Source organism: Syngnathus floridae, chromosome 17 (assembly GCF_059516105.1).
Source record: "Syngnathus floridae isolate MCC-2025c chromosome 17, RoL_Sflo_1.0, whole genome shotgun sequence".
Classification (NCBI taxonomy): Eukaryota; Metazoa; Chordata; class Actinopteri; order Syngnathiformes; family Syngnathidae; genus Syngnathus; species Syngnathus floridae.
Window position 1 is genome coordinate 9445391 of NC_142429.1, and position 19150 is coordinate 9464540.

Here is a 19150-nt window from a genome sequence, read left to right on the forward strand (position 1 = left end):
TCTCGATTTCATCTTGAACCAGGACGCCGATGATATTTATTTTCAGGTCGAGACAATTGGCGATGCGTACATGGTTGCATCGGGTCTGCCAAAACGCAACGGCGACAGGCATGCCGTGGACATTGCACACATGGCACTGGACATCTTGTCATTTGTTGGGACGTTTGAGCTGCAGCACTTGCCTGGAATTCCTTTGTGGATACGGATTGGCGTGCATTCAGGTAAAAGAGAGTGTCACAAAAAATATTTGGATATTGAAATAAATAAATAAATAAATAATAAAATATAATTTACTTATATTAATTCAATTATAATTTATGATTTAATTTATAATTCAATTTTAATATGATAAAAAATACATTTATTAAAAATATAAAAAAAACATTAAATATTAAAAAAAATAATGATATAATATAATGTAATAACATAATTTACGTGAAATAAGTTCATTGTGTTTATGTAGGTCCTTGTGCTGCTGGAGTGGTGGGGAACAAGATGCCCCGCTATTGTCTATTTGGAGATACAGTCAACACGGCATCACGAATGGAGTCCACGGGCTTGCGTAAGAAACTGTGCACAAACATCTATCCTCATCACTTGGTTTAATGTGTAATTCTCGTATTCCAGCTCTGAGAATCCACGTAAGTCAGTCCACCATCAACATTCTGCAAAGGACTGATTGTCAATTTCAGTATGAGCAAAGAGGAGAGACGTATCTGAAGGTGAGCTGGGTGCACTTTCACCTGCTTCTTCATCCAAACCTGAATTGCAAATAGCAACTGTTGGGTGTCCATTACTGACCCACAGGGGAAAGGCAAGGAGATGACTTACTGGTTAACTGGAGTGACCGGAGGCAAATACAATCTACCTACACCGCCAACAGCGTAAGTCAACCAATCTTCCCGACAAAAAAAGAAATCTGCAGCAATCATTCCTTCCATGTTGGTCTCAGGGAGAACATCCAGCGACTGCAGCAGGACCTGGCAGATATGATCGTATCCAGTCTGGAAAAGCGTGGAAAAGGCAGAGAGAGTTTCGAAAAGAGGAAAACTTTGTCCACCAGACGGAGAGAAACTAGCGTGCATGGGGAAAGTTCCCCGGAATATTTCCACCTAGCTGTCACTGATAACCCCAGTACTTATCTGTGATGATAAAGTACTACCAGCCATGATCTCAATGAACACTGCTGGACAGGACAGAGGAGCAGTGACTCACCCAGGCATGGGGAAACTGAGACTCACACTCTGCTGTTGCATTGACAAGTCGTTATTTTGGCATCATGTTCGTTCTTCACTTCCAACTGCCGCCTCGCAGCGACCTTCTAAAAAGAGCAAGGATGGAATTTGACCTGACATGATATGAACACTGCCTTTATTTAAAGAACACAACATGGGGATGCTAATCTAATAAGTGAGGCGCTAATATGTTTTGTATTTGCACGGATTGAGCATTTGGCAAATAATCAGTGTGCAAAATACTTGACTTAAGTATTTCCTAGTATTCATACACAGGTTCTGAAAGATGCAAGTGTTGTATATTTAATTATTCACAGCCACATGAGTCAAAGCAAAACTTCTTCCTAAAACTGCAAACACACACAAAAAAGGCTTAAGTGCACTTTTGTTATACAGTGGTGACCTCTTATTTGTGATATTTTTCTATCTCAAAAATTGATAAAGCACCAAATATTCAATGTGATCTATTTGCAATGTTATAAATTGCAGAGATGACGAAAATCCGTTGGGTTTTATTTTTAAATGTCGCAAATTAAACTGAATTCATCAACCGGGTTAAGCAGCGTATCCATGCTGTTGCTAGGCAGAGTTGTTGGGCACTTAAACATGTCATGTTTAAAGATGCCACTAACAGAAGTGGTCAATTTCTGGATGCCTACTGAGGTAGTTAATGTGATTGCAACAGAATCCCGCTGAGAAAGAAAGTTGAAATAGAATCTACACAGTTTTGGTTGTAACCAATGCCGTGCCACCAAGTTCTGTGGCAGGAAGTGGAAGTCGGTGCTCTCTCATGGCATTGCAAAGTAGCAGCACTCCAATCTCCTCAGCATGGTCTGTTTCCACTCTGCTCGTTCCCTTCTGGCATTTTGAGGTCCCCCTGCAAGTGACAAAGTCGTCATCCCATTTTGAGGTGTTGTGGGGTCCCTGGTGGTAAAGGTGGGCACAGGCTGAAAAGGCTGGTGATGCTGAAGGGGACAAGTGACTTTCAATGGGCGGCTCTATTTTTTGGGGATGCTCAGGTGCAGACTCCACTTCTTCTGCAATGAAATAAATGAGAACAAATAAGCTTGAGTGAATATGCCTGAAGTAATTTCATATACAATATACATTTTAATTGCTTGATGGGTTTCTGGTGGGTCTCCAAACCCATCAAGTGTGAAATGAAAAAATGTCAACTAATTTACATAACAACCAACCCTTCACCGAGTTTCTCTGTCATAGCATGAGAGTGGGGCCAACCCATGGGATGCCCGAGAGAAGAACAGAAACCACAGTTTCTCCCAACGAGCATAAGCGTCACACCTTACACCCGCTCGCCCACTTCCTTCATAATACCCCTGAGACTACTGTACCCTGATCATACAAATTTGCAAGCTCAACATAACAGAAAATATATGCAATGAAATACAAAAGTACTCAATTCTTGAGTAGTAAGTATTGACACTATTAGTATAAAATTTTGCCCAAAAAATAATGAAAAGTAATTTTAAAGAAAGGCCTTTACATCCCAATATAGTATTTTTTTTCAATTGTACAAAGTTAATGGCAATTTTCTTCACAAGAAAAAAAACATTTGATATGTAACCCATTAAAAAATTTGTATTTTTTTAAATAGTTTAATTTAATGATTAAAATACTGCCGATATTATACTTATGTATTTTATTTTAATTTTATTTGGATTTCACAGACATGTACAAGACACTAGAAGTGCGCTTCAGAAGAAATGAGACTTACCTATTAGCCCGATCTCGTATATATCGAGAAATTGACAAGACCAGTAAGAAATGAGACCACACCCTTCAAAAAGACTTGATTGAGAGCCGCCACATCAAAAACCCGCCGAATGCATTAAACCCTAATTAAGTGATTAAAACGCATTAAAATATTAAAATACGTGTCAGTAAAGACTCACATATCAGCGGGAACATTGTTGGAGACTGGGTGCCGAAGTTTTAACCACTTTTCAACACATCGTGGTGAGTTAGCCGAATGTGCTAATCTGAAGCTAATTGATAGCATTAGCTGGCCGTCGCATGGCCGTTAATGCTAACTAGCTCTAGCTTTTATCCTTCTGTGTGTTGATAGTACTTTTTATTACTGTGATGAATAGATAAGAGAGTGGAATTGGATTTGGGAGTCAGTGAAGACTTTTGGCTGGTGACTTGGTGAGTTTACTGACCTGTCTACAAGCCAAGTAAGTGTAAAGGAACCATGTTAAAACTTAAGAATGTGAAATGTTAAGACCTTGTCTCTGATACCATCAATGTGTGATTACTGTTATTGGAATAGCAAATTTAAAGTCAGTCAACATAATGAACAATCTGGAAGTTTCCATTGTATCACAACTATCGAGTTCTGCATGTACCTGAGGTTCTGGGTCTGCTCTGCCGTCTGTATATGATGAACCAGAGAGCCAAAGTCACAATGAACCCTAGGGTGATCAAAACCAGCACAATCCACAGAACTGGAATCAGAGAAATTGGTGGGTCTGATGTGCTTTGAACGAAAACTGGCATCACCTCTATGGGGAATACAAAACAGAATGTTAGTAAATGCTAAAAAACAAAAATCACAGTTTAATATCGTTATTTTAAGATGAAAATTAGAGGCAACAGTATGATAGCTCTGTTTCTCACCTGTTGGAGGTTCAGGTCTGGTTTCCAACACCTTTAAACTTATACAATCGTTCACAACGTTGTCCCATTTTTTGCCAGGAGGACAATTCTTGGTCATAGCTGCAATAGGAGTGTTTTTTTACAAATGAGAAAAGAAAAGCTGTGAGACCTCATAGAAGGCAACTACTTTTATATGAAAATAAAACAGAGTGCCTTGCAGACGTTTCAGTTCCTCCTTTTCACAGGAAGGGGTAAATTATGTACATGGGTCCCTAGGGCCTAACAGCTCACTATTTTACTAGAACATACCATACATTGTAAATTAAATGAAGACAGTAGAGCTGGTAGATGTCGCATGAAGTTGACATTATTTCATACAAAGGATATATAAAACGTTTCCACTTTAACGTGATCCTGTCAATCTCTCACATGTAAGCATTAATACATTCAATTAAAAGTCAAAATTGTTGCAATACAGTAAGTCATTTATGTAGAGACAAATAAGACAAGACAGCAAACAACTTTAAAACTTTATTCATCAAATGCCATAAATGTGCATCACTGCTTCATAGCTAAAGCTGACAGTGGTATTTTAAATTTCATAACCCTGAAACATGCTGAGAAATTGATTTAATAATTGTAGCAAAGCCCTGAGAGTTGATCATGAGATCACAGATGGTATCATCCATTATGAAAACAACAATGATTGAGCACATGCAAGGCTTAGACTGAGTCTTAGTGCATTGTCATTACAGATGCAAAAAGTTAAAAGCATAAAATATCCAGACTTAACTTCACCCTGAGATATATTTGCATTGTGTGAGACACATTGAAGTAAAGGAGTAAAACTTAAATCACTCAAAAGAAAACTCACTGTGCGTGTTAGGAAACAGAAACAAGGTGCAGGTTGTGTCTCCATAAGAAAAGTTATCATTTTATTTAATAACAATCATTGCATTAAGTTGTATCCTCTTTTTAAAAAATCATAGTCATAATTACTATTTGGCACATTCATTTGAAATGCCTTTTAAAAGCACCAGGTTTCCTTACTTGTATAATAGTTAAGGCTGGAAGAGGCGGGGCTTCATAGTGACAAAGGTGAAATTGTAGTACTGTGGCAGACCCTGGTGGCTGATGTCGCTGAAATTATCCCACACGAACGGCGGGAGTCCATCTTGTGTCGTCGGCCCGTTCACTGCTTCTGCACTGAACTCGCCCGCCATTTTAAAATCTGTGACCTAAATAAAGCACAATACAGAAAAATTTGCTGATGAGGCACATTTGATCATCTAGAAGCATGCAGTAAGACCTACCTTAGTGTCATAGCATCCGCTCGGTGAAGGCTCTTCGGTCTTCAGGTCGTTACGACAACAAATGGACTTGCAAGGGTTACCTTTAGAATATGGGTCATTCTTGTAGTCTGACCAAAAAAAAGAATTCCAGTCAAATACTTGCATCAAGGAAAACAGAGGAGGCAAAATACCGGTTTAGAAGAAAGGTGAGAAATGCTAAGCTTGTGTGTTCAGAGAGACTCTTCAAGCAACTCTGCGGCTGCTGGAGAGGATTTTGAACATTAAGTTTTAGTGCGAACAAACCGGTCCTTGTGCTGGTTCTTCTACCTATAAATCAACTACTGCATCTTCAGTGTGAGACAAAACCCACCATTGAATCTCATGATGTACTTTAAAGAGTCCAGGTCCTTGACATTAGCTTGGTCTCGGCGGAAGATCTTCGCTCTTGAGCAGAGGTCATAAGAGAAGTCTTCTCCATATTCCTGCTGCATCAGCTCATACCCACTCAAGGTGTAGATGTTCTGGTGGAAGGGGACATTGTAGGACGGCCAGTACCCTGTTGTGGTAAACAAAAGCAGATGAAGACTACAAATGCCAAACTGAAAGTAGAGAGTCAAGCTGGACTGTTCTTACCTCTGCGCAGTGCTTGTGTCTGGTCAGAGTGCTCCACCAGCCCAGGAATCTGCTCCACCACAGTCAGAGCACCATCACGAAGACTGTGGCCCAGTTTCACTTTGCTTCGGTCTAACACCATGTACTGGTTGTTATATGTACCTGTAACAATTTGACGACAGTCCAGATATATCCAACCATTCATCCAGTTTCTCGACCCGTCAAGGTTTGGTTTCCATGTGTCATGCTTTGTCCACTCACCGGAGTTGTACTGAGAGAAGATTTTGGCCCACTCCTCTCCTGTATGAGCCAAACTGTGAGCAAGTCGAACCCTCTGCCAGGCCAGCAGGCTTTTGGGGGTGACGAAGTTAAAGAGGGATGTGTTGAAGACATTGTTGGTGGTCTGGGTCATCATGAGACCACTTCCCAAGAGGTAGAAGTCATCCAGGGACACCAGAAATCCTGAGAAAGGCATTCAGACCTGTCATGGCGAATGATAAGCAACCTCATCTTGGCTGTTTTGACAGTGATTCTCTCAAGGGTACTTGAGAATTCCTCATGCCTACCAGGGTAGCTACTGAAGGATAGTTTGCCAGTGGCTGTGTTGGGCTCAGCAATGTGGAAATCCCAATGTTTGTAGATCCGCATGGTGGCTGCGTATGTGTACCAGCTGGAGTGAGCAAAGAGGAGGTTCTCAAAGCCTGGGAGCATCTGATAAGAGGGATTGAAGATTTCAAAAGTCAAGATTCTCTGTGGAGTAGGCATGCCCGAGACCTGATTTTACTCCCAGAACTATGGCTTCCTTGTGGACCCCTCCAAAAACATTTTCTAAAGATTTAGATGCTTCATCCCAATTGATTCCTGACCTTTATGAGTGCCGAGCAGTGTCCCATCCCCGGAAGTTTTAAGTGTCCCGGTTTAGTAGGGGTGCGGACCAAAGCCGGGATCAGATCCAGCAGGTCTCCGACAGCGTTCAGGAACTGAACAGCAAACAGGGACAGTGGCTGTGGGGATGACAGCAGATAGTCAGCTTTTAGAAAACAGAGTTCAACAAACTAAAGGATAAGCTTCCCCAAAACTGTAAGCAAGGACTTGTCCATTTTTATTCAGATCAGCATTTCTACTTCCTTTATAGTTGGCAAAGAAGTCGCCAATAAGTCCCACTTCGATTTGAATGTGTGATCATCCACTGTAAAAACCAGAACACCTTTTTCCCTTGTCTCTTGGCCCATTCTGCAACTCCAGCTTGCAGGCCGTCCACCTGGGCCACAACGAAGCCTGCATGTCTCCACAGAGGATCAGAATCCTTGTTCGTTTTCACTTGTAGTCTGGTCCAAGAGTCCTGCTGCCTTGAAGACCAAACAGAGTCACATGTTGCTCACAGCTTAAAGACAACACCCATTACTCAAAAGTCACATGACTAACAGTACATCTGAAAGGATATTGTGGTTCAGTAGACTCACTTCATGAAGTTCTGGACCTGACCCAGGATATCGGGATCATGGATGAGCCGAGGGTATATGTTAGTGTAGTGATCTATCATCTGTCTGGACAAGAAACCAGTCAAAGTCTGACGAGTGATTTTAGTTCATTTCAAAATATCCGACTCCAAAGTGATCTTTTTAAAGCTTCTGTTCTCACAAAGGACAAAGACGATCAACAAGTTGGATTTCAAGGAACGATAATATGTAGGAACGCAGGGTCATTCAGTACTTACTGCGCAGTGAGAAAGCCTTCTAGGTACCCCGCCAGGAAAAAGGTGACCTCGTCAGCCTCTGACGTTTCTCCGTATCCAGCTCGGATCTCAAGAACACTCCAGCCAGTACTGGACAAGGTGTCATTGAAGAAGCCATATGCGTCCCCATTTGTATCTAAGACCCCATCTTTCAGCAAGACCGCCTTTTGTTGGACGTCCCAGTACACTGTAGCTTTTGTGAAATCTGGATGAGACACAAAAAAAATGCCATGCAACAGTAAGCAGAAAGATGTCAAGTCATGGGAGCTGAAACTAAAAGGAATAATTTGAAGAATCTTCATTTAAACTTACAAATCGTATGTGTGTATTTTTAAGTAGCCTATTTGTAGTTTTTAAAAGCCTGCAACTAACTGGTTACAACACGTACACATACTGTTTACGCAAATACCTGTACATGAGTTATTTGACGCACAAAGTTCAAACCATGATTTGTATGACCTACTTACCCCCGGCTGCAGAGTAGCTAATCAACGCCGCATCGAGTAACAGAAAAACACACAAACTATTTAAAAACATAGTTCCACAAAGTCAAGCGGTGAGCATTACAGAAAACAGCCAGCTGCCACTGAGGAGGAGCAAGGAAGAAGTGGGAACGGTTAAGTAAGGCAGGACTGGTAGACCTAAATGTGGAGAGCAAGGAGACGCCTAGTGGTAAAAGAAAGAATTACATGTGGATCTCGTGATTGGAGGATGAGTCATATTAGCATCTTGGAAGTAGTGCTAAGTATGATGGCGGTGAAACGTTTGCTTGTACCAGACAATATTGCTTAATTGAAAATTTTGATGTCCACCCCAGATGGGACTCGAACCCACAATCCCTGGCTTAGGAGGCCAGTGCCTTATCCATTAGGCCACTGGGGCAACTGATTTAGTGCTTTATATGTTATTGGATAAAAGGCCACTCACCAAAATGAGAATTCCAGAAAAACTAGTTTATTCCAAAGCACAAAAGCTAATACAAAAAAAAAACATTAATGCAAATCATATTTCTGGTTTACACGAGATAACCTAAGCAATATATTATTTCCATAGAATTAGTGTATTTGGCAGCAGGTTCAAAAGAATAAATATCACAGCAAAAGTTAAAATGTAGCAATATTTCCCTTTAACATTCATATTTACAAATAGTGTTTCGAGTTTTATCACGGTAACAGACAGACTTTGGTTATGAAGCTTTGCAAAGAAAGGATCCCTTGTCGAGCAGTTTAAAATGGGCCAAGAAAATGTTACAAAACAAAAACGGAGAGGTAAAACAGCTATGGCACCACATCTGTTGGTCCAATTTGGTAGGAAATAAAAAAGGTAACAATCACGAGGAAACATCACTGACCCAGAGTACAGACCCGACACATAATTAAATAAGAAGGCACAACTCAAATTAAACGAATCCTACAACACTTCGAAAACATTCAAATTCTGTCAAACTAATTCAGCAACAAAGTGATGGGCAGAGAACAAAGTATTTAAAAAAAAAACAATAACATTAAAAGAAAATAGAAAGTACTAGAACAATAGCTAGTCTTGACCCGCTCCTATTCTCCCTTCTGCAAATAATTAGGTCAATAGCACGGACTGACTTCTTCATGTCCACCATAACACCAAACATTCATTCATTCATCATCGATGAGCTTCTCGCTTCCGTTCTCCGCCTGGACGCCCTCCTCCGCTCCTCCCGCACAATCCACCTCCTCCTCATCAGTGTAGGTCAATGACTGGCTGGTGTAGTTGATGGTTGTGCGGGAGAGGTCCACCTCAATGGGGAACACGTCGGCCTCCTTCAGCACGGCGTAGCACTCGTCGTAGTAGCGCGACATACCTGACACGAAGCGCTGGAGCTGGAAAACTATGTCTTGGACTAGACCAGACAAAGACGGGAGGGACAGTTTCAACTCTTGAGTGCATTTTTGGTCGGGGGCATAGTTTCTGTTTGACTAAATGACGAGGTCAGACAAAACCGTTGTCCCCAAGATAAGCAAAACCAATGGTAATGTGATCAAGAGGAGCACAATAGATGTTTAGTGAAGGCAGTTAATGGGGCACGTCACTAACATTCTTACAAATTTGTAAAAGAGATGAGTAAGCACTCTGTAAGCTGCCTTGCTGTAGGATCTTTGTAAGAATATTAAATAATCTTTAAGATAGAAGTTAATTTGTGGAGGGGGGGGGAATATGAGATGAAAAACTGCAACAAACCATGTTTCTGATCCAGAAGTTCTATCTTCTCCAGGACGTCTTTTCTCATCTTGGCGAAGCGTGCACGAGCCTCCTGCCGGCAACGCAGCACCAAACGATACTCGTAGTTCCCGGTGCATACGCGATACAGCGGTTCTCCCATCGCCTGTTGGAAGGAACGTTGACCTAAGAATTTCTCGGTTTCTGATTTGAAACTGGGACTATAACTTACAATGCTGGTGTATTCTTCATCATCCATTTCCTTCACCTTTAAGCAGTAAGACTGGAAGACAAAAATATTTGTCAATTGACCACGAACGACTTTAGCTAGAATGCAATCAACTTACCAAATATTCAAACTTGACATCCAGGTACTTGCGGATCGTGAGCTTTGTGTCTGGTATGGCCTTGTGAAGGTAGGTGTTCAAATCGTGAAGCATCTGTACCGCACATAACTCGTTGTTACAGCAATGAATAGGACTTAAAGACCAGATGCAAAAAACTCACAGGCTTGATCGTCTTCAGCAATTGAATGCCGTACTTCTCGATGCTCCGGTGAGCGTCGGCAAATTTAACAAACGCTTCGCTGGCCGCCGCTTGCGGCTCTCGCACGCCGATGACGGAAAAAACATCTCCGAACGCTACGAGTTGAAGGAATCAATGCGTTAGATGATTCAAATGCTCAACTGGATCATTTTCCATTGCGGTTTTTACCTCTGTGGGTTTGTGAAAGCTCAAAAAAGGCTCTGAGGAGTCGCTTGGTGTGCTCCATCAGACCTGCAGGAAAGCAGAAAGGATTTCAAACACTATTGGACCAAATATAACTTCAAAATGTTTGACCTTTGTAAAGTTCTGCTGTTTTCTCGAGTTCTTCCAGTCTTTTAACAAGTCCATCTGCAAATTAAGTATGGAAGCAATGTTTAATCAATTATTTGTTTAAAACAACAATATTTAGATTCGAGTTTAATGTCTTACCGTTGCACAAAATAGCTCGACTCAGGCCAAGAGCATCTGCAGTGCCAGAGCTCATGTTCTCCACCAGCCGATGTTTGACTTTTTTCAGAACTGAAATAATCAAATGTGTGCTTTTAGTTAAGATATGAATCAGATTTCTAAATTAAACAAAGTGTGTCACAAACCTATATCCAGAGATTTTCCCTGTTTTGGGTCTGCTTGCAATTTGTTATAGTGGATTATTGCCTCACCCTGACAAATCAGATAATAACAAAATAAACGAGTTATATAAATTGTGACATCAGCATGATGAATATGATTGAAAAGAAATGGTTGTGATTGGAAAAAAAATGTCTACCACTGGGCTGCAATTGTTTATGATTCTAAAAATAAGCAGAAATATTTGTATTGAACGGGCCACAACTGGGATATGGTAATCCTTTATTTCACCCACTAAAGCCATCTTTATCCCAGCTTGCAGGAAGTCATGAAATTCCCCGCGCACCAACAATGGATAGCAAACACAACACAGCAACTCTGCACATATTGGGATGAGGCTCACTGCAGAGCAAACCAGTGAAGTCCATCTTCTCTGAAGTCACTCTGAGTTCTGTTCTCGCTTTGTGGACTCAAAATTGTAAGTAATCTCTTACACCTCATTTGACATATAATAATTATACTGTATGTAATCTACAGTGTTGTAGTATAATGTACCTCCACAGCTTGAATCATCTTGGCCACTTCCACTTTTGTCTTTCCCTTCACCGGTTTGCCATTGACGCCAGTGATTTCATCCCCTGCTGCTAGCATCCCTTCCAGAGCTGCCGGTGTGTTGTCAAATACCTTAGAAGCCAGAAGAAACATTTCAAAGAAGGTACCAGTACACGGAAATGTTTTTGTAGTTAAAAAAAAAAAAAAAATCACATTGCAATGAATTATGAGTCTTATTGAACTGCACCTACCTGAACGATGTAGAGACAAGGACAATATTGTGCCCCACCACCGATGCTGATCCCGATAAGATTATTTGCATCTTTTTTCAGACACACAGTCCCTGGTACTGTTGGTATCCCTCTGTGGCAGAGAGAATTTAATACTGTTAAAGTGCAGCATGTAAAATAATTAGTTTGAAAGCCTCGAACGTTCACACAAAACCTTGGAGCAAAGTATAAGCAGGAAGATTGTGCATTAATGTGTAAAACTGGGTTTTGTTTATATTTATTGAATATGAATAGAACAGAAAAGATGGTGAACTCACAATTTATCCTCCTCTAATTCAAAGTCCATGTCTGAGAACATAGCAGTCTCACAGCTGTCCTTGAAAAAACTGTTGATGAAAAGAAATGGTTGAAAAAGTATTAAAACCACTATAAACTCATTTTAAAACACAAATACCTTTTTGCAGCTTGCTAATGATTAATTAGAATTAAATCCCGGTTATAAAAGAGATGACACTGCAGCAAGTGGATCACCATAGCTGACAAGTGGTTGTATAAAAAATTAAGAGCATAAATATGCATGCAGTATTTAATAATCATCAAGAAATCAGATTTTTTTTTTTTGATGACGTAGCCAAGTCCATGAAAATTGCTAACCGTGGCTAATAAGCTGCTAGCGGCAGAACATTTCGTTTTCTCAGTCAAACGACAAACCTTCAGCGGAATCTACGTCAGTTCCTGGACCATGCCTTGCTATGCATAGATGTCAAAGCGGTGTTTATTAAATTGTTCCGTATTGTTGGTAGTAATATTTTTATGTCCCAATGACAGCACCTCTGTTTACTTACTGACGTCATTTCCAGCGTGTAGAGGAAGTCAGTCATAAAATTCCTGTTTCTTCTGCGTCATAATATATCAATGAATTAAAACATATTCATCCACAATAGTGAATTAAAGAAATTTTATATAATTACTGTTAGAACGTATCAGGAAAAAATTATAGGGCAAATTATTAAAACATCAAAAAGCGCACGACTTTTAGTGTTACATCTTTGTCACCACTAGAGGGCGGTAAAGTATTGCAAGAATAACATGACTGGTTACAAACCTTAATTTTGGCCCATATCAACTGGAACTGAACATTTAGTGGGCTGGTTAAATTCACATGAGTATTGAGTGTTTTTTGGTGTTTGTTTGACCTATTTTCTAATCTCGAGTAATGATATACTATATTTACTTTGAGAGTCCTGACTGATTAGAATAACTTAATCATTGTTTGGTCTCGTTGCGCATGTGCATGAACAGAAGTGAGACCTCACAGCTACATTTTTGTTTTGCAGGGGAGTCGTTAGTTCTCAGTACCTAAGAGGCTTAAACAACACCCAGAATGAGCATGGTGAGGTTTTTATTTTTCATCCTGCATTCTTTTACTTTCAATATATTTTGTCTTGTTGAAACTATCTCACTCTTGTTTTTTTAGAAACTTGAAGTACACGATGCTAACCTAGAAGTTGGAGCTCAGCTGAAGATAAAAGGAGAAATTTTGCATGATGCTCAAAGGTAAAAGCCACAATAATGTGTGTACTCTACTAAATTGTCTCATTAACATCACTCAGAAGTTATTTGTCATTTCAAATCCACTCAGATTCCAGATTGACCTCGGTCACGATTCAGAAGACCTGGCTTTGCATTTCAACCCGCGATTCCATGATGACACTGATGGAGCAGTTATTGTGTGCAACTCAAAGATTGCTGGTTGCTGGGGCGATGAGAAAAGGGAAACACACAACCCCCTGCAAAGAGGCACACATGTTAAGGTGGGCTTGATGTCATGGCAGGAAAGTTTCAGCAAATTTGCCTGGATGTATTTGAAAAAGTTTTCAACCAATAGGTTAACTTGTTAAGAATTGTTTTTTTTTTACAGATTGTTTTGAAGATCACTGGTGACATGTTTGAACTAGATCTTCCTGATGGACATCAAATCCAGTTTCCTAACCGTGTTGACATGGCGGTCATCAAGTATGTCAGGATCACAGGAGACTTCAAAATCTCTTGCATCAAATTCTGTTAAGATGTAAGAAATCCCACTTTTTGTTGTCATGAAAATATATGTATGAAAATTCAACTTGCATTCATCCACGCATTGAGAAATATTTTCTCCACACTACGAACTCAACAGCAGATGGCAGGCTAGCTCCAAACTACAAAAATGTTCCTTAATTTCAATGAATTAAGACTAGATTGGTTTGGACAAACAATTTATGCAAAGCTCTAATGAAATCATTTTATTGACATTAAAATATGAGATGCACTACTTCTCTTGTTTTTCTGTCTTTGTTTTTTGAAGTGTTGATTTATATTACAAACACTCAGAATTGATCAAAATCAACTACCAATATTCTCAAATGTTCCTCACAAATATTCAGCAGACACTGATTGTGCTGGCTATAAATGTAAATGATTTATTCACATTAGAAAATATTACCATACACATAACCTGGGGATTAATACAGTTAACTATTTGATAAAAGGAAAGCAATCATTCACTAAACCAGGAAGCAAATATTTTGTAAGAAACTTTATTAACAACAAATTGCTTTTTTTACTTGCATTATAACAGTAAATGACAACACAATTCAAATAATCTGGTTAGACATCTGGGGAATAAATTGCTCACATTTAACTATTTACTACTAAAAAAGTGTGAATCCCTTTTAATTCCTTTACACTACGAAAGCTAAATCTCTAAACCAGATGTGGTATTACAATAATTTAAATAAATTGTATAAAATGGTGGCAGCAAGATGACTGCAGAGTGGTATTCCTCATCCTGATCTAGACTTTGATTTCTTCTTCCTCTTCAGAAAACGCGTATGGTGTTTTGGAGAGAGGAGGACTCAGCCTTGTGACGGGCCCTCCTCCATAATGTCGAGACAGCACATCAGCTGCCCTCTGGAATTGCTCTGACTCCATGACAGCTTTTATGGGGGGAGACCTTGGAGGAGATTTGGAGGATGACGCAACTGACCTCCTGTCCTCCTCTGTCCAGCTGCTGCTACAAGAATTCTCCTTACTGTTCACGATCCTTCTCGATGATCCGCCGCGCACTGACGAGTTGGTCGAACTCACAAATGTCTCTGTTAGAGATCTATCATCCTCCTCGTCATTTTTCTCTTCCTCCTCTGCTGCGACAACCTTGCTGACCTCCTGGAGGTAGCTGGGGTTGTCAAACAAGCCCAGAACCTCAGTCATCAGGGAGGGGCCGAGATCCAACGTGAAGGAGGTGAGGGAGTCCGAACGGGTCACGGGTTTACCGTTTCGTTCTCGCATAGACACTCTGTGCTCTCCGTCTAGAAACGGTCTTTCGAGGCGAGAAAAGCGAGGCAGAGTGACAAATCCGGATTGGATACCTGCGCACACACAAAAAAAACATTTATAGATGTCAACATTTCATAACTTGCTCAACTGTATTATGTATATATTATATTTATTTAAACTATATCTAAAATACCAATATATATACAATAATATATATATGTATATATCATATTAAATATATATATCCATATATAATATTAAATATATTATATGTATATATTTAAAATAACAAAAAGGACATCATAAACATTAATATATATATAGTGCTAAAGTTAAAAACAACACGTCATCATCATCCCTCGGTTGAAACCACACAAGTAAACTGGAAAAAAAATTCTCTTGAAGTGGTTCATGATTAATCTTGGAAAAGAACGGGGATTTCCAGTCGAGTATCGGCATCCAGCTGCATGCACATCTCCCATTGGTTAGCATTCCAAATGAATAGCGGGGTCATGTTGTGAACGCAGAATTCCACAGGCCCACTTAGACATAGATTATAATGCACTGATTTTAAAGCATGCAGTTTTTCCGCATGTTTGTGTAACAAGGCTAAAACTTCAGGTGTTGCCTCGGTGATGAGTCAGAAGGACAAGGCCACCTGTTTTCTGGTTGTCCCGGAGGATTGTGGGAATGACATTGAAAGGAAGCCAATTTTAGTGCCTTTCTGTATCTGGGCTGAGATTTATTGTCCTGTTTTTTGTATGCAGCGCTTCACGTTGTTTGCTCTGCTGGAGACTGAGCAGCAGGAGGCGCATCACAACATGATCTCACCATACGTGCAGATGGCGCTATCCGTCGCGCTGATGGAATTCGGGAGCCTCGGCAGGCGACCATTCGGAGAATCAATGTTGAGTTGGGGCAGCGAAACGGCGTTCTTGATGATGGGTGAGATGTCAGGCGGCGGGGATGAAGAGTTCCGGGGTTCCCCCCGTGGCCCGGAATTCTTCCGGATGTGCCTAAAGGTACGTGTGAAGAAGCCCGTGGACTTGGAGCTGTTTGCCGAGTCGGGGCTCCCCGGCTCTTTGACGCCTCCGTAGTTGCTGAGGAAAGAAGTGTCGCCAAACACGTCTCCGCCGCGGCCCACGTGCATGGTGTGTCGGAAGTCGCCCAGCGGCGGGCTGATCATGTCCACCGAGAGGTCGCTCTTGAAACGACGTCTCTCCTGAGAGCCTGCAGACACGAGGCCTTTAATCCCTGGTAGTTTTCCAAGACTCATGACGGGTAAGTTTCTTTTTAATTTTGTATCCAAAAGTCTTATTAAAGAAGAGTTAGTTTGGAATTCCGGATTTGCTCCACTGTGGAAAAAGAGAGAGAAAAAATGAATAATGTGAGAACTACATTTGACTTGGGTCGGAATCTTCTAAATGCTGTTTTCAAGAAAGTCATTTTCTTCGCCCGAGGTCTTGTAGCTTACTGGCAGAGGGTCCTTTGTGTTGAAAAGATCTTCACTTCCTGGGAGAATCTTGTGTAAGGCAGGGTGGATCCTAGCGTCATGCATCATCTGCTGCTGAAGAGGTTTATCCATGTGTGGCACCATCCTGTCACCAAGATCCTTTGTCTGCTCTTTCCTGGAACTCCTTCACCCAAGAACGCCAGGCCTTTTGAGAAGAAGAAAAAAAAGTCAGCGGGGGGGTCATTTCAAAAAAGCGACAATCTGGTAACTGTTCTGTTTGAGTCTCCCTAGCGAAAAAAAAAAGATAAGGCTTCTTTGGGATTGTCCGTGCGTTGGATTAGCTTCTAATCCCTTCTGTCTACCACCCCCAACTGTGACTCCCTCACTTGCTCTCTGGCGTCTTCAATCCACTTACTTCTCTGATAGCTTCCAGGTACTACAAGGTTTCTGTTTTCAGTCAGCCGAGCAGAGGGAATATAAACAGAGGGAGCAGATTTACAAACTAATCGAAAACACACACGGCCTGTCAAGCAGATGGTCAAGATCAATGCTGGGAACATTTTCATCCTGTTGTCCAAGGATGCAACATGTGTCAAGAATTTAGACTTTCCTGCTCCTGTGATTAAAAAAAAAAGTTTCCATGCTGAAGTATTTGTCGAAATTAGGGCCCCGCTTTTGGAGTGTTTATACGTGTGGGCGTGTTTTCGTTCGAGTACACCAGAGTTGTAATCCGGGATCACGTGACTCCTCGAGGTCACACTATTGGATTAATTCAGTCGAGATGAAGGTGCTGCCACTTCCAAATCGTGATGTAACACCTTGAGGAAGATGCCACTCTTGCTTGATCCTTGGATTAGTATTTTTAAATCGACAAGTAATCTCTCGGTTTTTTTCCAGATGGGCCAAATTTCCAAATGGGTAATATAGAAGATGTTACAAATGTGACAGCATGGACAATTCTACAGATGAGAAGTTAAATGGATTGTCTGCCTGGCTTCGTGCGATTAAGGCCATGCGGATAAACATAGACAAGTTAGACAAATAATTTATAATTGCAGACTTGCATCAACAATTTTGTTTCGCGTAAACGACATGATTGATTACGCAAAAATAAGCAGGATGTCATCTATCGAGGCCATCAGATAAAAGCATCCGGAGATGTTGAGAAAAAAAAGTTCTGGAACAGTCGAAAGAGGACATTTCAGATTCTGTAGCGGCTAACCGATGTTTCGTTCTCTTGTCACTCTGCCTACCACATGCACATGTACTGTTTAAATCTCACATGTGGTATCATTGTGCTCGAAAGTGGAGCAGGAAATGACTTCACAGCAAACTTTAGTCTCACTGGCTCAGACATCAAATGTGTGTCCTGAGAGTGGCTTGTCCTTTTTTGCAGGGCAGCACTAGCTAAATACGGTTGAGGTCAGAATAACCCTGATCATTACGCGTGGTGGATCCAAAATATAACCGGCACAAGAATCAACGTGGCAAAACCATTTCCTGGCCTACTCGATTTTATTCTCTTAAGGTTTACTGCAGACGTGAATTCCTCATGAACTGACGAAGGTCAATGAAATCTGAACTTGACATATGATGATGTCATTGTGTCAAGTTGACTTTTTGAAAGGGGTGGGGGAAATATGCAAGTTAAGTACCCTCATCAATCTTAATGATTAGTTTAATCCTTGTCATCAATCAAAGTTTTTTTTTTTTTTTTTTAAACAAGAGCCTTTTGTCAACAGAACTGAAGTGCAAACACATTTGAACGCATTTGAACAAAGCACTTTGCAAACATCCTCAGCGAGGTGTAGTTCATGAAACCTCAAAGTGGTCGTGTCGTGGAATGCGGCTGTCAAATCAGTCTGGGTAATTGATGCCTATGCATTCACTCAACCTTCACTAACCCAATTAACTCACTCGAGCTTGATTTGGAAGTATGGTATTTAATTATTTTTTGCCATTTTAGCACTTGCATGTAAAATTACCAACAACTTTGCAGACTTGTTGCGCAATCATCTACCAAGCAATCTTGCATTGCCAACAGGAGTTGAAATTAAATCATAAATCAAAAATATCTTGCATGCATTACTTTCCTGCATAGTCTTACCTTTAAAAAAAAGGTTTCACTGTCCTCTCCACAATTTCTTTATTTCCGTCTGGCCATGAAAGTTTGCATCAGTGCAGGGCAGCCTGCACGTTGGCAATGCTGGTGGCAAGTGGAGAGAGAGCGATGGAGAGGAAGAGGGGGCGGAGCAAGAGTAGTAAGGGGTGGGGATGATGATGATTGTGAAAGTTGATTTCACTCTGAGCTGTTCGACAAGATTCGCAATGGTCATTTGAGGTTTTAACTTTTTTCCGAGCTCAACATGTGCATTTTTGCACATTTTATAAAATGATTTCTTTGATGGACACAGCTGCCTGTACTCGTTTGGAATGTTGTCACCTTTGACCTTCATTCAGTCGCGTGACATTGATCTCTTTGAAAACTCCCATCAGTGTCATCACTCCTTTTTTTTCCCCAGCTATCAACACTCATGGGATTGATACGCTCTTTTATGTGCGTGCTACAATGGTGTGTGTGTTTCATGCAGATTTGACTGGTGCTTGGAAAAAGCAGTTTTCCAACATTGCTATCGTTTCCAAAGAAGCTAAAAGATGAAGCTGAAGAGACTTAAAGCGTCTGAAAGTTTTCACAGGAAATGTCTTTCACAAATCATACAGGATGCCAAGAAGCGAGAACTCCTGACATACACTGAACCTCGCTTCTGAAATTCAGGGAGGGAGGGGGGGAGGCGTTTGACTAA

The 19150-nt window shown here is 40.8% G+C and overlaps 6 protein-coding genes and 1 non-coding gene across 17 annotated transcripts in view; 2 read left to right on the forward strand and 5 right to left on the reverse strand.

The window, feature by feature from the left end:
- Positions 1–1698, forward strand: part of gucy2ca (guanylate cyclase 2Ca) — a 10608-nt gene extending 8910 nt beyond the window's left edge. For all 5 annotated transcript variants that reach the window (XM_088358597.1, XM_088358596.1, XM_088358598.1 and 2 more), the window contains 5 exons: positions 47–221; positions 464–562; positions 628–722; positions 808–884; positions 953–1698. In XM_088358597.1, coding sequence (XP_088214723.1) covers positions 47–221; positions 464–562; positions 628–722; positions 808–884; positions 953–1148 — 642 coding nt within the window. In that variant the 3' untranslated portion in view covers positions 1149–1698. The remainder of the gene's footprint in view (positions 1–46; positions 222–463; positions 563–627; positions 723–807; positions 885–952) is intronic.
- LOC148384317 (uncharacterized) lies at positions 1525–4057 on the reverse strand. The gene is made up of 3 exons (XM_088358608.1): positions 3873–4057; positions 3602–3757; positions 1525–2272 (listed from the first exon to the last, which is right to left on the reverse strand). The coding sequence occupies exons 1-3, from the start codon at positions 3967–3969 to the stop codon at positions 1953–1955; spliced, it is 573 nt and encodes a 190-aa protein (XP_088214734.1). The 5' UTR covers positions 3970–4057; the 3' UTR covers positions 1525–1952.
- On the forward strand, positions 3026–16555 carry LOC148384318 (galectin-2-like). Of its 5 annotated transcripts, XR_015853513.1 has the most exons (10): positions 3026–3212; positions 3347–3430; positions 11112–11274; positions 11360–11511; positions 12916–12971; positions 13056–13135; positions 13221–13392; positions 13500–13649; positions 14440–14858; positions 15661–16555. XR_015853513.1 is itself a non-coding variant. In XM_088358612.1 (9 exons), the coding sequence occupies exons 5-8, from the start codon at positions 12963–12965 to the stop codon at positions 13644–13646; spliced, it is 408 nt and encodes a 135-aa protein (XP_088214738.1). In that variant the 5' UTR covers positions 3026–3212; positions 3347–3430; positions 11112–11274; positions 11423–11511; positions 12916–12962; the 3' UTR covers positions 13647–13649; positions 14440–14580. The 5 variants fall into 5 exon arrangements, 4 of the variants coding, with proteins under 4 accessions (XP_088214738.1, XP_088214739.1, XP_088214737.1 ...); XM_088358612.1 differs by lacking the exon at positions 15661–16555 and having other exon boundaries at positions 11423–11511; positions 14440–14580; XM_088358613.1 differs by lacking the exon at positions 15661–16555 and having other exon boundaries at positions 3347–3401; positions 14440–14580.
- On the reverse strand, positions 4370–8129 carry plbd1a (phospholipase B domain containing 1a). Its single transcript, XM_088358602.1, has 11 exons — positions 7958–8129; positions 7473–7695; positions 7219–7302; positions 6963–7104; positions 6622–6759; positions 6322–6466; positions 6017–6217; positions 5777–5917; positions 5514–5699; positions 5165–5271; positions 4370–5089 (listed from the first exon to the last, which is right to left on the reverse strand). Exons 1-11 carry the CDS (start codon positions 8025–8027, stop codon positions 4913–4915), a joined length of 1614 nt encoding a protein of 537 aa, XP_088214728.1. The 5' UTR covers positions 8028–8129; the 3' UTR covers positions 4370–4912.
- trnar-ccu (transfer RNA arginine (anticodon CCU)) lies at positions 8300–8372 on the reverse strand. The gene has a single exon. It is a non-coding gene; the product is annotated as a tRNA-Arg (tRNA).
- Positions 8429–12485, reverse strand: pick1 (protein interacting with prkca 1). 3 transcript variants are annotated; one of them, XM_088358605.1, is made up of 13 exons: positions 12424–12485; positions 11896–11964; positions 11600–11711; positions 11352–11480; positions 10823–10889; positions 10659–10748; positions 10524–10577; positions 10398–10460; positions 10191–10324; positions 10031–10123; positions 9916–9966; positions 9705–9849; positions 8429–9366 (listed from the first exon to the last, which is right to left on the reverse strand). In XM_088358605.1, the coding sequence occupies exons 2-13, from the start codon at positions 11934–11936 to the stop codon at positions 9122–9124; spliced, it is 1224 nt and encodes a 407-aa protein (XP_088214731.1). In that variant the 5' UTR covers positions 11937–11964; positions 12424–12485; the 3' UTR covers positions 8429–9121. The 3 variants fall into 3 exon arrangements, with proteins under 3 accessions (XP_088214731.1, XP_088214729.1, XP_088214730.1); XM_088358603.1 differs by having other exon boundaries at positions 12290–12438; XM_088358604.1 differs by lacking the exon at positions 12424–12485 and adding an exon at positions 12233–12402.
- cdc42ep1b (CDC42 effector protein (Rho GTPase binding) 1b) lies at positions 14139–18599 on the reverse strand. The gene is made up of 4 exons (XM_088358606.1): positions 18454–18599; positions 16368–16551; positions 15725–16248; positions 14139–14985 (listed from the first exon to the last, which is right to left on the reverse strand). Exons 2-4 carry the CDS (start codon positions 16445–16447, stop codon positions 14411–14413), a joined length of 1179 nt encoding a protein of 392 aa, XP_088214732.1. The 5' UTR covers positions 16448–16551; positions 18454–18599; the 3' UTR covers positions 14139–14410.
- Between the last annotated feature and the right edge of the window lie 551 nt (positions 18600–19150).

Excerpts from the sequence above, each read along its gene's own strand:
- plbd1a (XM_088358602.1), bottom strand. The coding sequence starts at position 8,027 with ATGTTTTTAAATAGTTTGTGTGTTTTTCTGTTACTCGATGCGGCGTTG. Across the intron at positions 7,105-7,218 it reads CAGGTCCAGAACTTCATGAA|GCAGCAGGACTCTTGGACCA; the intron begins GTGAGTCTACTG and ends TTGGTCTTCAAG. Across the intron at positions 6,467-6,621 it reads ACTGCTCGGCACTCATAAAG|ATGCTCCCAGGCTTTGAGAA; the intron begins GTCAGGAATCAA and ends CCCTCTTATCAG.
- pick1 (XM_088358605.1), bottom strand. The coding sequence starts at position 11,936 with ATGTTCTCAGACATGGACTTTGAATTAGAGGAGGATAAATT. Across the intron at positions 11,712-11,895 it reads GAATTAGAGGAGGATAAATT|AGGGATACCAACAGTACCAG; the intron begins GTGAGTTCACCA and ends TCTCTGCCACAG. Across the intron at positions 10,578-10,658 it reads TCGAGCTATTTTGTGCAACG|ATGGACTTGTTAAAAGACTG; the intron begins GTAAGACATTAA and ends CTTAATTTGCAG.
- LOC148384317 (XM_088358608.1), bottom strand. The coding sequence starts at position 3,969 with ATGACCAAGAATTGTCCTCCTGGCAAAAAATGGGACAACGTTGTGAAC. Across the intron at positions 3,758-3,872 it reads CAGACCTGAACCTCCAACAG|AGGTGATGCCAGTTTTCGTT; the intron begins GTGAGAAACAGA and ends TATTCCCCATAG. Across the intron at positions 2,273-3,601 it reads GAGCAGACCCAGAACCTCAG|AAGAAGTGGAGTCTGCACCT; the intron begins GTACATGCAGAA and ends ATTTCATTGCAG.
- LOC148384318 (XM_088358612.1), top strand. Across the intron at positions 13,136-13,220 it reads ATTTTGCATGATGCTCAAAG|ATTCCAGATTGACCTCGGTC; the intron begins GTAAAAGCCACA and ends AAATCCACTCAG. Across the intron at positions 13,393-13,499 it reads AAAGAGGCACACATGTTAAG|ATTGTTTTGAAGATCACTGG; the intron begins GTGGGCTTGATG and ends TTTTTTTTACAG.
- cdc42ep1b (XM_088358606.1), bottom strand. The coding sequence starts at position 16,447 with ATGACGCTAGGATCCACCCTGCCTTACACAAGATTCTCCCAGGAAGTG. Across the intron at positions 16,249-16,367 it reads ACACAAAGGACCCTCTGCCA|TGGAGCAAATCCGGAATTCC; the intron begins GTAAGCTACAAG and ends CTTTTTCCACAG. Across the intron at positions 14,986-15,724 it reads TAGCGCCATCTGCACGTATG|GTATCCAATCCGGATTTGTC; the intron begins GTGAGATCATGT and ends GTGTGTGCGCAG.